Source organism: Myotis nattereri, assembly GCF_964212035.1.
Source record: "Myotis nattereri genome assembly, chromosome: 16".
Taxonomy (NCBI): domain Eukaryota; kingdom Metazoa; phylum Chordata; class Mammalia; order Chiroptera; family Vespertilionidae; genus Myotis; species Myotis nattereri.
The window spans coordinates 17,478,476-17,493,287 of record NC_138091.1 but is presented as its reverse complement, the minus strand read 5'-3'; the positions used below and the strand labels follow the sequence as shown (position 1 = coordinate 17,493,287).

The 14,812-nt window shown below is 45.2% G+C and overlaps 1 protein-coding gene across 1 annotated transcript; it reads left to right on the top strand.

Moving 5' to 3' along the window:
• Positions 1 to 2,021: 2,021 nt before the first annotated feature.
• On the top strand, positions 2,022 to 14,481 carry LOC308532920 (polyunsaturated fatty acid lipoxygenase ALOX12-like; the record flags this gene model as incomplete). Its single annotated transcript, XM_081110609.1, has 13 exons — positions 2,022 to 2,235; positions 4,371 to 4,452; positions 4,557 to 4,679; positions 4,773 to 4,876; positions 5,132 to 5,292; positions 5,838 to 5,981; positions 6,616 to 6,825; positions 9,477 to 9,563; positions 9,796 to 9,965; positions 10,673 to 10,794; positions 13,775 to 13,875; positions 14,004 to 14,174; positions 14,302 to 14,481. Exons 3-13 carry the CDS (start codon positions 4,627 to 4,629, stop codon positions 14,479 to 14,481), a joined length of 1,503 nt encoding a protein of 500 aa, XP_080966735.1. The 5' UTR covers positions 2,022 to 2,235; positions 4,371 to 4,452; positions 4,557 to 4,626.
• Positions 14,482 to 14,812: the final 331 nt, after the last annotated feature.

The window sequence follows — 14,812 nt, the reverse complement described above, 5'->3', positions numbered from 1 at the left end:
GTCCTATTACAGGAAATACTTTAACTATCCCTGACCACTGGAATGTCTCACAAGAAGGGCCTTCTGCGCTGCCAGTGTGGCTCAGTGGTTGAGCATGGACCTGTGAACCAAGAGGTCACCTTTATTTAATATATTTTATTGATTTTTTACAGAGAGGACAGGAGAGGGATAGAGAGTTAGAAACATCGATGAGAGAGAAACATCAATCAGCTGCCTCCTGCACACATTCTACTGGGGATGTGCCCGCAACCAAGGTACATACCCTTAACCGGAATCGAACCTGGGCCTTTCAGTCCGCAGGCTAATGCTGAGCCAAACCGGTTAAGGCAGGAGGTCACCTTTTGATTACCATCAGGGTACATGCCAGGTCTATAGGCTCAATCCTCAGTAGGGGTATACAGGAGACAGCTGATGGATGATTCTCTCTCATCACTGATGTTTCTATCTCTCTCTCCCTCTCCCTTCCTCTCTCTGAAACCAACAGAAAATATATTTACCCCTAGCCAATTTGGCTCAGTGGATAGAGGGTCAGCCCTCACACTGAAGGGTCCCTGGTTCGATTCCCATCAAGGGCACCTATCCCCATTGCAGGCTCTAGCCAGGTCCCAGTCTGGGTGCCTGTGGGAGGCAATCAATCAATGTGTTTCTCTCACATAGATGTTTCTGTGTATGTCTCTCCCCCTCCCTTCCACTCTCTCTAGAAATCAATGGAAAAATATCCTCAAGTGAGGATTAACAAAAATAAATAAATTTTAAAAATAAAAAACATTTTTTTAAAAAAATTTTAAAGGCCGAAACCAGTTTGGCTCAGTGGATAGAGCGTCGGCCTGCGGACTGAAGGGTCCCGGGTTCAATTCCGGTCAAGGGCATGTACCTGGGTTGCGGGCGCATCCCCAGTGGGAGATGTGCAGGAGGCAGCTGATCGATGTTTCTCTCTCATCGATGTTTCTAGCTCTCTGTCTCTCTCCCTTCCTCTCTGTAAAAAATCAATAAAATATATTTTTAAAAAAAATGTTAAAGAAGAAGAAGGGCCTTCTATGGCCCACAATGATCATCCCTGTGCTCCTTTAGCAAGCAGCCCTCATAGGTGAAGGGAAAGTGGGTACAATGGCCCAAGGACATCAAGCACTGCCAGCAAGAAGAGGGCCCCTTCAGAAACTGCTGTTTAGTAGTAAAACTGCTCCCGGGTGTAGAGAGAGAAGGGTGGATGAGGGCCTAGAAAAAAAACTTGGGTGTATGCGCCCTTCCCCTCTCCATCTCTTGCCCTCACCCAGGCTCAGCTCCTCATCTTCCTCTAAGCCCCATTCTCAGCACTTTGATGAGAGGCTCAGCCGCCTTTCCCCCACCCTCTGGGCTAATCCCAGGTTCTGGTTTGTCTGGGGTGGGGCCCAATCCTGGAGTGGGCTGGCACACACAGTGCTGCTTTATTAAGCCCCGGACTTGTCCTGAGGCAGCAGGACGAAGCCTGGCCACCGAATCTTTGTCTGGTACCAGTAACAGAACCTCTGCCACCCACCTGCTGCCCTGGGCCGCTACCGCATCCAAGTGGCCACCGGGGCCTGGATCTTCTCCGGGTCGCACAACCGCGTGCAGCTGTGGCTGGTCGGGGAGCGCGGGGAGGCGGAGCTGGAGCTGCAGCTGCGGCCAGCGCGGGGCCAGGTGGGCGGGAAAGCAGGGACTCAGACCCCCTGGCTGGGCTCCCTGCATGAGGGCGGGCCGGATGGGCATCCGTGCTGGAACTTCTAGTGAGAAGGGACGCCAGCATCTGGGTGGGTGAGAGGTTCAGAGCCAGAGCCCGGCTGGGCTCAACCCCTCTCTCCCTGTCCGCGACTGTGGTCCCCGCAGCCACCACTACTTCCCTAATTGATGCCAGGCCAGTATCACTCTGGGATCAATGGTCAAAGGGAAGGTCCTCCGAGAGCGCGGGCGCGGTGAGAGCTCGGTTTATGGATAGGGTAGGTGATGATGCTCAGTACTCAATAAAAAAAAACACTCAGGGCCTCCTCCAGGTCTACCGGGTTCTGTCCCCACAGGTGGAGGAGTTCGAACAGGACGTTCCCCAGGACTTGGGGCCACTGCAGTTCGTGAAGTTGCGCAAACACCGCCCCCTGGTGGACGACGCCTGGTTCTGCGACCGCATCACCGTGCAGGGCCCAGGAGCCAAAGAGGAGGCCGCCTTCCCCTGCTACCGCTGGGTGCAGGGCGAGGGCGAGCTGACCCTGCCCGAGGGCACCGGTGAGGGGCCGCCTCGGGGAAGTGGGAGCAGGGCCAAGGGGTTAGTGGGGGAGAGGGCAGAATTGCACTGAGGCTTGAAAAAGTGCGTGCTCAGGAGGTTAAGGGTGGGCCAGAGAGAGATGAGGAAAGTTATACACAGAATGAAAAAGGCTGGAAGTGGGCCTGGACAGGGAAGTGAGTGATGTGTACATCCCACCTCCCAAGGATGTGAGCAGAGGGAATGGGAGGTGCAGCCACGCTGGGAAACAGCAGAGACAAAGTGAAGTGGGAAGGAATCTCCGTGTGACTGGGAACCAGTTAGGGCAGGGACAGGTAAGGCTAGCACATGGGACCCCTGAGAGGAGCCAGGGAAGGGGAGCAATAAATGATATGACATGGATAGCTGATTTGTGAAGAGTTGTGTTCCATGTTTTCATGAAAGAAAACTGTGAGGGCAGGGAGCACACTGACAGGGTGAGGGTGAATGAGGACAGCAAAGAGAGAATCTGTTACCTTAGGAAATAAGTATGAGAGACAATTGAGGGAAATGACAGGTAAGACTGGAAGCCTGAACTAAAATGTCTTTGAGGCACAAGTAAGTATAAGTACCGATGAGGGCAGGTTTAAGCCAGGTTACCAACTATAAACTATGTGATGGTGAGGACAGGTGAGATGAAGCCAGGTAAAGTAGCAATGTGGATCCATTAATTGGTTTGGTGCACATAGAATAGCTTATCCAAGAGAACAGGAGACAGTGGAAGTAGGTTGAGGTCAGAGGAGGTAAGGGTACCTAACTTGAAATATGTCATTTTGGAGAACAGCTTAATGTGTGGACAGGAAAGAACCAGGCCAGGGGAAATTAACAAAGGAATATGGAGTAATGTAGGATAAGTATGGACATTTCAGCTGATTAAGAATGAAATTTACCAGGGGATAAAATGGACACATATGTAATACACTTTGTAATATTTTAAGCAATAAAAAAAAAGAATGAAATTTATAGATACTGTGATGAATAACAGGAGTAGATAGAAAAATTTTAGTTAAGGTATACAATAGGGCAGTGATGGCGAACCTATGACACGTGTGTCAGAGGTGACATGCAAACTCATTTTTTTTTTGGTTGATTTTTCTTTTTTAAATGGCATTTAAATATATAAAATAAATATCAAAAATATAAATCTTTGTTTTACTATGGTTGCAAATATCAAAAAATTTCTATATGTGACACGGCACCAGAGTTAAGTTAGGGTTTTCCAAAATGCTGACACGCCGAGCTCAAAAGGTTCACCATCACTGCAATAGGGTGTGAAAAATTGGATTTTCCTCTCAGGAAAAATAGGAGATTGAAGATTGGTGAAATTTTAAAAAAAGGAAATGGGGAAAGGTGAATGACTAGGGAACTAAGCAGAGGAGTCAGGGCCAGAGAAAAAATCAGAAGAGTACGATGCCATACAGTTAAGAAATAGGAGATTGTGACCCCACTTCCAGGAATATATCCTAAGAAGCCCTAAACACCCATCAGAAAGAATATATGCACCCCTATGTTCACTGCAGCATTATTTACAATGCCTAAGATCTGGAATCAGCTCAAGTGCCCATCATTAGATGAGTGGATAAAAAAGCTGTGGTGTTTTTACACAGTGGAATAATATGCAGCTGCAAACAATAAGGATTTCTTACCCTTTACAACAGCATGGATTGACCTGGAGAATATTATGCTGAATGAAATAAGCCAATCAGAGAAAGACAAATATCACATGATCTCACTTATAAGTGGAATCTAATGAACACAATAAAGTGATGAACAAAAAAGATCCAGAGGCATGGAGGCATGGAACAGACTGACATACTCAGAGGTGGGGGTGGAGGTTGAGATAGGAAGAGCTTAACCAAAGGAGATATATATATATATATATATATATATATATATATATATATATATATGCATAACCAATGGATACAGCCAATAGTGTGGTGAAGACCTCAAGTGGGGCAGGGGCTGGAAGGAGTAGAGAAAGGAGGTGATAATTGAAAGACATCTATAATACTGTAAACAATTTAAAAATAAAAAGAAACAGGATAATGGACAAAGCCAAGGCATAGCATGAGATTGCAAAAAGCATTTGAGGAGAATTGCTGTAATGTCTCCCCAGCCCGCCTGGCAGGAAACAATACCTTGGATGTGTTCCAGAAGCATCGAGAAAAGGAACTGGAGGAAAGACAGCAAATCTACTGGTGATCACCCTATTAGAAGCCTCCCAATTATACCCCCATTCCCTGACAACTTCCTCCTTCAATGACTTCTACCCCCTCCATTAACCTTTGTCCCCATATCCTAGCTGGGCCACCTGGAAGGAAGGGTTACCCAAGACAATTGCTGCAGGCAGTATAGATGATCTGCCTCCAAATATGAGATTCCATGAGCAGAAGAGGCTGGATTTTGATTGGACAGTGATTGCAGGGTGAGGAAATGGTCAGAGTGGAGTGGGGCTGGTGGATCCAGGAACAGGTAGGATTTGGTAAATTGGTGGTTTCATCTTTGATATCTGCTCTAGGCTTATGGAGATGGCCCTCAAATATGTTTACACCCTCCCAAGCCCCTGGAAACGCCTGGAAGATTTTGATCAGATCTTCTGGGGACAAAAGACTGCCCTGGCTGGTCAGTTGTTTGCCCAGGTCCCCATAACCCATGATAACTCTATTAATGAGGTATGTGTCACATTGCATAGTCTCTGGAACTTCCTGCCAAAAAAGGAATTTGAGGGCTGGGGATCTCACAAAGGCCTCATGAATGAAAATATATGGGCTGGGTATGGAGGAGTCATGTGACTTAATCCCTGTAGTAGAGTCTGAAGGAGAGGAACATCAGGTTGTGGTGAATATCCTCCTCCTAACCTCCACTCTAATCCCACAGAGAAGGTTCACCAGCGCTGGCAGGATGATGAGCTTTTTGGCTACCAGTTCCTCAATGGCATCAACCCCATGCTGTTGAGACGCTCCACCTCTCTGCCCTCCAGGCTGGTGCTGCCCTCGGGGATGGAGGAGCTTCAGGACCAATTAGAGAAAGAACTCCAGGTACACCCTCCAGCCCTTGATTGTCTTCTTGTCTGTGAGAGGAGTAGAGGTGGTGAAGGGGAGGGACCAAAGTTGAGTCTGGAAAGGGAGGCTGTGGTGACCCACTGTCCGTGGGTGTAGAGTCCTCTGCTGGAAACAATTAGAGCTGATGATGTGGGGAAAAGCATCGAAGCTGGATTCTGCCAATAAAGCTGACCATTAGGAGATGGTGGGGAAAGGAGCTTGGGCAGCCCGACAAGGGGAGAGCTTGGCATACCTGTGCTACAGAATCAACTAGTATACTTAGTCCTAAAACTATCTCTGACACAGACAAGCTGCATGTCTCTAGGGTAGACTTTTTTCATGGGGTCTTAGTCCTCCCTGTAAAATAAGAGAACTTGAACTTGATGCTCAGTGCTTCCGTCAGTTCAGCCACTGGGACTCAGGTACTGACATGGGCTAATGGCAAGAAGAGAGAGTGACTGTCTTTACATTCTTCCCCTTTGCCTTGGTCCTGTGGAGGAATGCTTTCAACTCTAACCCTGGATACAATCCTCTTTCCTTAGAAAGGTTCCCTGTTTGAGGCTGACTTCATCCTACTGGATGGAATTCCAGCCAATGTGATCCAAGGAGAGAAGCAATACGTGGCTGCCCCCCTTGTCATGCTGAAGATGGAACCCAGTGGGAAGCTGCTACCCATGGTCATCCAGGTGAGGTGTTCTGAGAAACCTCCTCCCAACACTGCTCTATGTTCATCCCCAACCTCTGCCAAAGGACACAGACAGCAGGCTCTGGTCACCCACCCCTGCCTCATTCAGTGACACCTATCCTTATATCCAGTATCTCCTTTCTACCTTACAGCCTACTCACTACTCACCTGGAATTGCCTTTCTGAGAGTCAGAATGCTGTTAGCTCTCACCATAAGGCTACTTAATCCTTTTAGACCTATGTTTCTGTGGAATATTTCTTCTTAGACATATTTTCTCCCTTGGTTTTCATGTGTTTTCACTCTTACTGTTCTCATCAGTCAATTCATAAGAACTGTCATTTATCTCACATGTCCAACTTCTCCTTTCGATTCTACCATCCTAACTCACACCCTCATCAAGTTTCTCTCAGTCATACTGGACACCTCTTTCCAATTCCTCCTGCTTTGAACCTGACCATCATGGCACTGACACTTCCCAAAGCACTTGAGAGGATGGGTGGAAGAGCCTTCATCCTCCTACTATAGTATAATCCCTGGGAGACAATAATCTTAGTCACCAGTGTTTCCCCCAGAATAATAAGCATAATTTCTAACAGGATGAAGCCAGTGAATGCTTAGCTCCTCTTTGTTTCAGATCCAGCCTCCCAGCGCCAGCTGCCCCACCCCACCACTGTTCCTGCCCTCAGATCCTCCACTTGCCTGGCTCCTGGCAAAGTCCTGGGTCCGAAGTTCAGATTTCCATGTTCATGAGCTCCAGTATCACTTGCTGAACGTTCATATGCTGGGTGAGGTCATCGCTGTGGCCACCATGAGGTGCCTCCCAGGACTGCACCCTGTCTTCAAGGTACATCCTCTACCCTCCATGTCCCACCTCCCCCACATCCCAGAGAAAGGAAACAACGCAACAATTCTCTAGGATTTAAAAAGCATAAGCCACCTGTTTGGGAAAAAGTTAACAAAGCTTCTTCTAATTGAATGAGTGTCCATGTTATTCTAATAAAAAATATTTGTAATTTGTAATGACAAGAGGCAATTATTGTGTCAGGATCTTGCAACTTGTGGCTGTGTTTCTAGTGTTTAAATTATTTTATTTTGATATAATCATAGGTCTTCATGCAGTTTGAAGATATAATACAGAGAGGTGCCATCTATTTTATTAAGTCATGTTACTTAGCAAATATTCAGCACTGACTGTAAGGCAGCTCTGATATTCTCCAGCAGAGTCTGCTGTAGAGCAGGAATATAATTTGATAAACAAAAAGTATTGCTCTGCTTCATAGGACTAACATTTAACTGGCAAGACAAATGATACACATAAAAAATGACCAAGCAGTTGGGGAGAGGTCAATGTGAGGGAAAGGAGACTTATGTAATACTTTAAGCAATAAAGAATTTAAATTTAAAAAATAAGAAGAAGAATCAGAGAACAAAATCTGGATATAAAGTTGAAGTCAAGACAGAAATCAATAAACACCACAGCTTAGGATTCATTAAGTAGAGATCAAAGGGATAAAAGACCAGCCCAAGAGGTTATTTAACCTGCCCAATGAGAGGTGCATGACATGGTAATTAGATCAATGGAAAGGAAAATGCAAAGACTTTGTGATGAGAGGAAATAGTCTTTGCAGCATGCCTGGGTGCAAGATTGGAGAAAAAGCTTAGAGGTCTGAGCTGCTGCGACAAGTAGGAGCTCACCCAGTCAATACAGTTGTACTGATCCAGAAATACTGTAATTTTATACAGTAATGAGGCTAGAATCTATTGCTAACCAGAAGGCAGGAAAAATAGCCTTTGGGTAGCCTAAAAAACATTTTTGAAATCTTGATGACACTAGCAGCAGGAGCAAAAACGGTACAAGCTTATGAAGCAGAACAATTGTCAGAAACAATACATTCAGCAGAAGCCCATTTTGAAGTCAAAGATGATATGTTCAGTTTTAGGTACATGGAGTTTGAAGTGATGGCAAGATATGTAAGTGCATGCTGGGTAGAACGTCTGAAAGGTGTTTCTTCCGGGAGTCCCAACCTTCATCTCCAAACCTGTCCATTGGTAGCAGTGATTCCTTTGGGTCCTGGGGTAGCATAGACAAAATAGACTTAACAGAGTTCCTTGATGTTGCAGTTAATTGACTTTATGATGCTTTTTCATCACCATCTTCTGTACATCTTGGTGATTGAACCAACTTTTACATTTCAAAATCTCCCTTTCACAGCCCCTCTACATCTGTCTCCCCTCGCCATAACATCTTCATCCCACAGCAAACAACTGAGTTGCTATCAGTCCACCCAGAGGGCTAGGCCTGCCCCCCTCATAAAGGTTACCTGTGCAGGCTCTGCATTCAGACTGCTGGTGTTTGGATCCTGAATCCTGGACTCAGTTCCTACCAGATGTGCGCTCAGGGCCCTCATCTCTAAATGGGGATAATAGGAGCTTCATCATGGAGTTGATTAACAGCGTTACATAAACTAATGCGACAACAAGTAGTAGTTCTTGCTATTATGATTGGTTCTTTGTCTTCTGGTTGCTTCCCTCCTCATGTAGACTTTGGGTTTCCTATGACATCAGCATCTTTAATGGTCTTTCTGGGGTTTCAGACCAATGTGAGTTGCTTTGTTATGTTGGTACCAATTATTTCAGTTGGGTTTTTCCCTCTCTGCAGTACCACCAACTCTCATAAATACCAATATTGCACGAATCCCCCATCTCAGGATAAAGACAAAATTGTTTAAAACAAAAGGAAATGCACATAAGGATCACAGGGCCTTTTTGAAGGGCAAAGGGAAAGCAGGAGAGAGCGGCCCTAACTAACAGTGCCTAATTGGGAATGGGAGGTGATTTGATAACAGCCCCTTTGCTCTTAAAGAGGGTAGATCAATAAGGTTCCTTTAATTCTGACTGAAAGTACCCTCCCACCCCAATCCCTGAAATTTCAAAAATGCAAGAGTAAAATAACTAAAGCTTGGAGAAGCAACTTTGAAAATTAGTAGAAAGGCAAGTTTAAACTGTAAGGATGTGTATGCTAGAAAAATTATTTTAAAAAATCAAAAGTTAAAGGACTGATTCTCAAAGGACACCTACACTCAAGATGAGAATAATAATAATGATAACATCTGCCATTAAAGGACATCTGTGTGATAGGCAATGTGTTATACACATAAGCATCACCACAGCACCTGTGATGAGACCCGATTGTCATCGCCTGTAAAGAGATAAAGAGATGGATGCTTAGAGGGTTTATTATCTTGGTCAAGTACCAAAGTAAGTGGTGACGTGTAGATTAAAATCCCGGTCAGTCAGACTCCAAAGCTCAACTCACAGCAATGGGAGAACATGAGACTAAGAGATCAGAGAGGCAGGAGACTATCCGGCAAAGGCACCAGCAGGTAGGAAAGCATCAAGAGGGAGAGAAAGCCACCATGCCGAGTGCCACTCACTAACAAAGAAGGATCCAAGCGTGTTGTACATAAACCACCCCCTCCAACCTTCTCCATCCAGCTCCTGCTCCCACACACCCGCTACACCATGGACATCAACACGAGGGCACGGAACCAACTCATCTCAGACGGAGGTTTATTTGATAAGGTAAGGAGGTGGATTGTGGGACCACCTACTCACCCAAGTCTGCATGAACTCCTGTCACTTTCAACATTCCAGGCCCCCCTGTGTGAATGTCCTGACCCTTAAACCCAGGAGCCTTGTCCCTTTATACCAATGTCATTGAATCTGAAAAGGCCACATCTGACCACTTTATATAGTATGCCATTTTCTCCAGCTCTGTTTGTCCCCTCAAGTCCTCTCATTTCTATTGTTACAGGCATGGAGCACAGGTGGAGGGGGTCTTGTGCAGGTGTTCCGTCGGGCCATGACTCAGCTGACCTACCGCTCCCTCTGTCCTCCTGACGATCTGGCTGACCGGGGCCTGCTGGGAATCCCAAGTGCCCTCTATGCCCATGATGCTTTACGGCTCTGGGAGATCATTGCTCGGTGGGTGAGAGTGGGAGAAATAAAAGGACATTGGGAATAGTGAGAATGGGGCTTTAACTTAAGGTCAGCATGAGGCCAAAGGAATATGAAATAAGAAAGTCCAGACAGGAGAGGCAAAGGACTCAATCAAGAATAGATGAGGAACAGAGAGTAGGATCTGAGGATGGGAAGGCTGAAATAGACAGTGTAAGTAGGCAGACTTATGTGGGTGAGTGAAACTAAGGGATCTGGTGGAATCAGGGATTTTGTTATGAAGAGTGACTATAAGCCATGCGTTTGCAATGCTATTTTCTATATATTTATTTGTATTGATTTCAGAGAGGGAGAGGGAAAGGGAGAAAGATATAGAATCATCAATGATGAGAGAGAATCATTGATTGGTTGCCTCCTGCTAGCCCCTCCTGGGGATCTAGCCAGCAACCCAGGCACATGCCCCAACTGGGAATTGAACTGTGACCTCCTGGTTCATAGGTCCACACTCAACCCCTGAGGCACTTTGGCCAGGCAGAATTCTTAAAACTAACGTCCCACATTTCCTTTCTAAACTATTGTGTAGAAAGAGCTCCGGGATGTCCCAAAAGGCAAATCTTGTCAGATCTGTTCCCCGGTGCAGTGAGAATCAGCTGGACAGAGACCACAGAAAAGGAGTAGCAGCCAGAGGGTAGGGTCTTCTACTCTCAAGGAGCTCAGCTCCCTTCTCTGGGCAGGTACGTGGAAGGGATCATCCACCTCTTCTACCACGGGGATGACGTCGTGAGAGGGGACCCTGAGCTGCAGGCCTGGTGTCGGGAGATCACTGAGGTGGGGCTGTGCCAGGCCCAGGACCGAGGTAAGATCCCTCCCTAGAGAAGGGGGCTCCTTAGACCCTCTGACCAGAGGCCCTTTTCAGCCTTGCCCTTCTGGGGACATGACCCCAACCCCTCATCAGCCTCTGTCCCTCCAAACATGGAGCATCTTACTCCTATTCCCAGTTCCTAACTCTCAGGGCAATTCTAGAAACCCAAGGGTTGTCCTCCTCAGAGATCCTATGCCTCTTCTTAGATGCCCCTAACCTGCCATTGGGACTAATAAGGCCAGAACCATAATCAATAACAAATCTTCCGAGGCCCTACCAGTTTCTCTTCTAATTATTGTCTGTTTTCTTTATTAAGGATAGAAATGGGGAGCCCATGAAAGCCCACCCTAGGTTTCCCTCCCTTTTTCTCCTTCTTAATACTTTCCAGCACTCACAGAGAATCCAGACATCCTACATGCCTGCCAAGTTCAGGGCCATTTCTAGATGTAGTCTCAGTACTATATATATTTGACTTAAAACTAAACTCAGTGTCATGATCCTTGGGACTGAAGTTTCTTGGGAAAAAGTATTCTCCTCACCAGTGAACTAACCACCTGTACGTCCCCTCCCCCCATTTTATATCCATAATGAAGAAATATCCTTTCTTGAGTTCTTCCTAGACGCATATTCCTCTCTCTAGTACACTAGGCCAGAAGGGACTGTTTTGAATCATCCTTTAGCTCCTTCCCCCTTCAGTCTTCACACCAATACCTTAAATCCCTTCCACTCCCTCCGTGCGATAACTGTAGCCAACAGCTAAAATCTATTACTTATAACCAGGCCCTGGGGATGCACACATCATAAACCACACAACTACCAGGGAGTGGAGTCCTACCTCAAAGTATCTGGGGCTGTCTCTTCCCCATTCGTCCAGGAACATCTCCAAAGCCCTTCGTGACCAAAATCTCTGTAGGATGTCTCAGTTCTGGCCATCAGGCTCCACCTGATCCAAAACACCCTTCTCATTCTCTCTTTCGGGCTTCTCCCCATGAAATATCCACATCAGAGCACTTGTAATACTTATTTGAATATGAGCTTTAACCTCTTGCACCCACACTGTGTCTCCGGCAACTTCATGGTTCTCTTTGTACCATCATTCTCTCATCACCCTCATTAAAGGCAGTGGGTTAAGATTTTTCTCTTGAAAACACACCGAGGGAGTGGAAGGGGATTCAAGGTATTGGTGTGAAGACTGAAGGGGGAAGGAGCTAAAGGATGATTCAAAACAGTCCCTTCTCTTGAAAATGCTTGGGAAACCTATTTAATCTCATGACTTTTAATATCCTTTCACTGAAATGAATGTATTTCTTGTCCCAAATGAAATAAAGAATGTGATAAAGTTGGAACATGTGTAAATCAATATAAAATGATTGTGATCCTATGCCCCACTCCAAAAAATTACCTCCCCAATCTGGTCAGCAAGTGTAATATGTGAGCAGGTCCTTAAACACCCTGAGCAGCATCTCAACTGTAAATTGAGTGGAATTGGACAGTGGATTTGATGGAGTTCCAGTTCCAACATGAGTCTATGACTTCTCTTTTTTTCTGCATTATAGCCCAGATACCTGAAACTACTTTCCAGAAATAGGAGAGCAACCTCAGTATGCTTAACCACTTTAGGGGAGGTTGGAAATTTTATTAAAATAAAATAAACCTAGAGAAAAGTTAATGTTATAAATCATTGGCCTACAACTTGAACTTTTAGTAAGGTGACATACCTGTATAATTAGCACAAAGTACAAAAAACATTACTAGCTCCCCAGAAAGTCTCTTGTATGCTATTCCAGTCCTTTCCCATCCAAAGGTAACCACTTCATACTGCACAGGTTCGTTTTACCTGTTTGAACTTTACACAAAAACATGCACTCACTAATGTCTCCAAATTGTTTGAAATTTACCCATGCTGCTATGAATGGAGCATGTAGTTCATTGTTCTTATTGTATATTATTCTATTTTGTGAATACGACGGGCTTTATTTTTTCCTTTTTCCCATTGATGAGCATTTGGGTTGTTTCCATTTTGAGGCTATTAATATCATTAATAATCACAACAAGCTGTGAACATTGTTGTGTGTACAGTTCTGTTGGGTGTGTATCTAGAAGTGAAATCAAAAGATCATAGGATATGTGTATGTTCAGTTTTAGTGGTTTCTGACAGTTTTCCAAAGTGCTTGTATACATTTACTCGCCCTCCACAGAGTATGAGATATAGTCAGTATCTTCTCAAATATTTGAAAAATACTTTGGTCATATTGTGAATATGTTGTATTTTTCACATTTGAGTTTAAGTTGTATTCTCCCTGTGACTGGTAAAACCAAGGAACTTGTCCTGGGCTTAGTAGCCACATGGATATCCTCCTTTGTGTAGAACCTGTTATTCCTTTTTGCCATTTTATTTTGGGTTGTCTACCTCTCTCCTATTGCTTTTAACCACTTTTTGAACACTGGATATTAGACCAACCAGCCTCTCAGCCCTGCCCACTCTCCACCTTGTAAACATACCTACAATGCACTGAGGGGCTTTGCATGAACCGTCCCTTTATAAGGTAACTATTATCTCTATTTTCATATAAAATAAATAGCAGCTCAGAGAAGCTAAGCAGTCAGTCCAAGGTAATGCAGTTAGTCAGCAGCAAAGCAAGGACTGGTCTCTTGACTAAATTATTAACTACCCCCTTTACAGCTCATATCTCCTTTCCCTGACTTAGTTATATTCTTATCACTACCTCACATACTGTGTGTAATTATACTTCGTTATTCTGTTCATTATCATTCTTCACTACTACAGTCTGATTTGCCCACCAGCATATTCCCAGTGCCTGTATAGTGTCTGGTACATAGCAGTTCATGACTTTTTGAATGAATGAATGAATGAACACTCACTAATTCTAATATATGGACATGCCAAGCAATCAGCATTTACTTCCTTATCTCCTTTGGAACTGCACTTTCTAAGCTTTGTTCTTTTCTCTAGGTTTCCCTGTGTCCTTCCAGTCTCGGGCTCAGCTTTGTCATTTCCTTACCATGTGCATCTTCACATGCTCTGCCCAGCATGCAGCAGTCAACAACGGCCAGGTCTGGACAGCTGAAAGCCTGGGTCTCTGAGAGAAAGCTTCTGGGCTAGGGGACACTTCAGGGAGAGAGCTGGGGTCTAAAGTCCTGAATCAGAGTTTCTGAGTGACTCCAGATTCTTCCTCCCCCAGTTCGACTGGTATGCCTGGGTCCCTAATGCCCCAGGCTCAATGCGGATGCCCCCACCCACCACCAAGGAAGATGTCACAATGGACACAGTGATGGGCTCACTACCTAATGTCTCGCAGACCAGTCTTCAAATGATTGCCACATCGCTTATTAGCCGACGCCCGCCAGACATGGTGAGAGGGGACCTCTGGCACTCTGAGGGGACTGATGGCTGACAAGGAGACATTAGGGTGAGGGACTGGAGTTTGGGTCTCTGTTTCTTAGGAGTAGAAGATGACTGATCCTTTCTTTCTGCTCCAGGTACCACTGGGGCATCACCAAGAAGAGTATTTCTCAGGCCCTGAGCCCAAGGCTGTTTTAAGGCAGTTTCAGGCTGATCTGGACAACCTGGAAAAGGAAATTGTGGCCCGGAATGAGCAGCTAGACCTTCCCTATGAATACCTGAAGCCCAGCCTCATAGAGAGCAGTGTTGCTATCTGAGCCCAAATTGTTCACCCTTCAAATACTTGAGGCCACCACCATGGTTAACATTTCCCCCACTCTTTTCATGGGTCTGAGTTGCTATGGTTCTATTTTCTCCTGTTGGGGTCCCTACCTAAATATCTCACCTGCATGAAGCATTGTCCTTCCTTCCAGTTCCCTAATAGAATGATCTTTAACTTGAAACCAACCTTAGAGAAATCAACTATCTACTCATGTAATGTTTTCTTTCCTCTGGAAATTTTGCCTTCTCCATTTGTCAATAAATCATTATATAATGGCATTACATTATTATTGATATAAGTGATTTAAAGATATTTCTAATGGTATA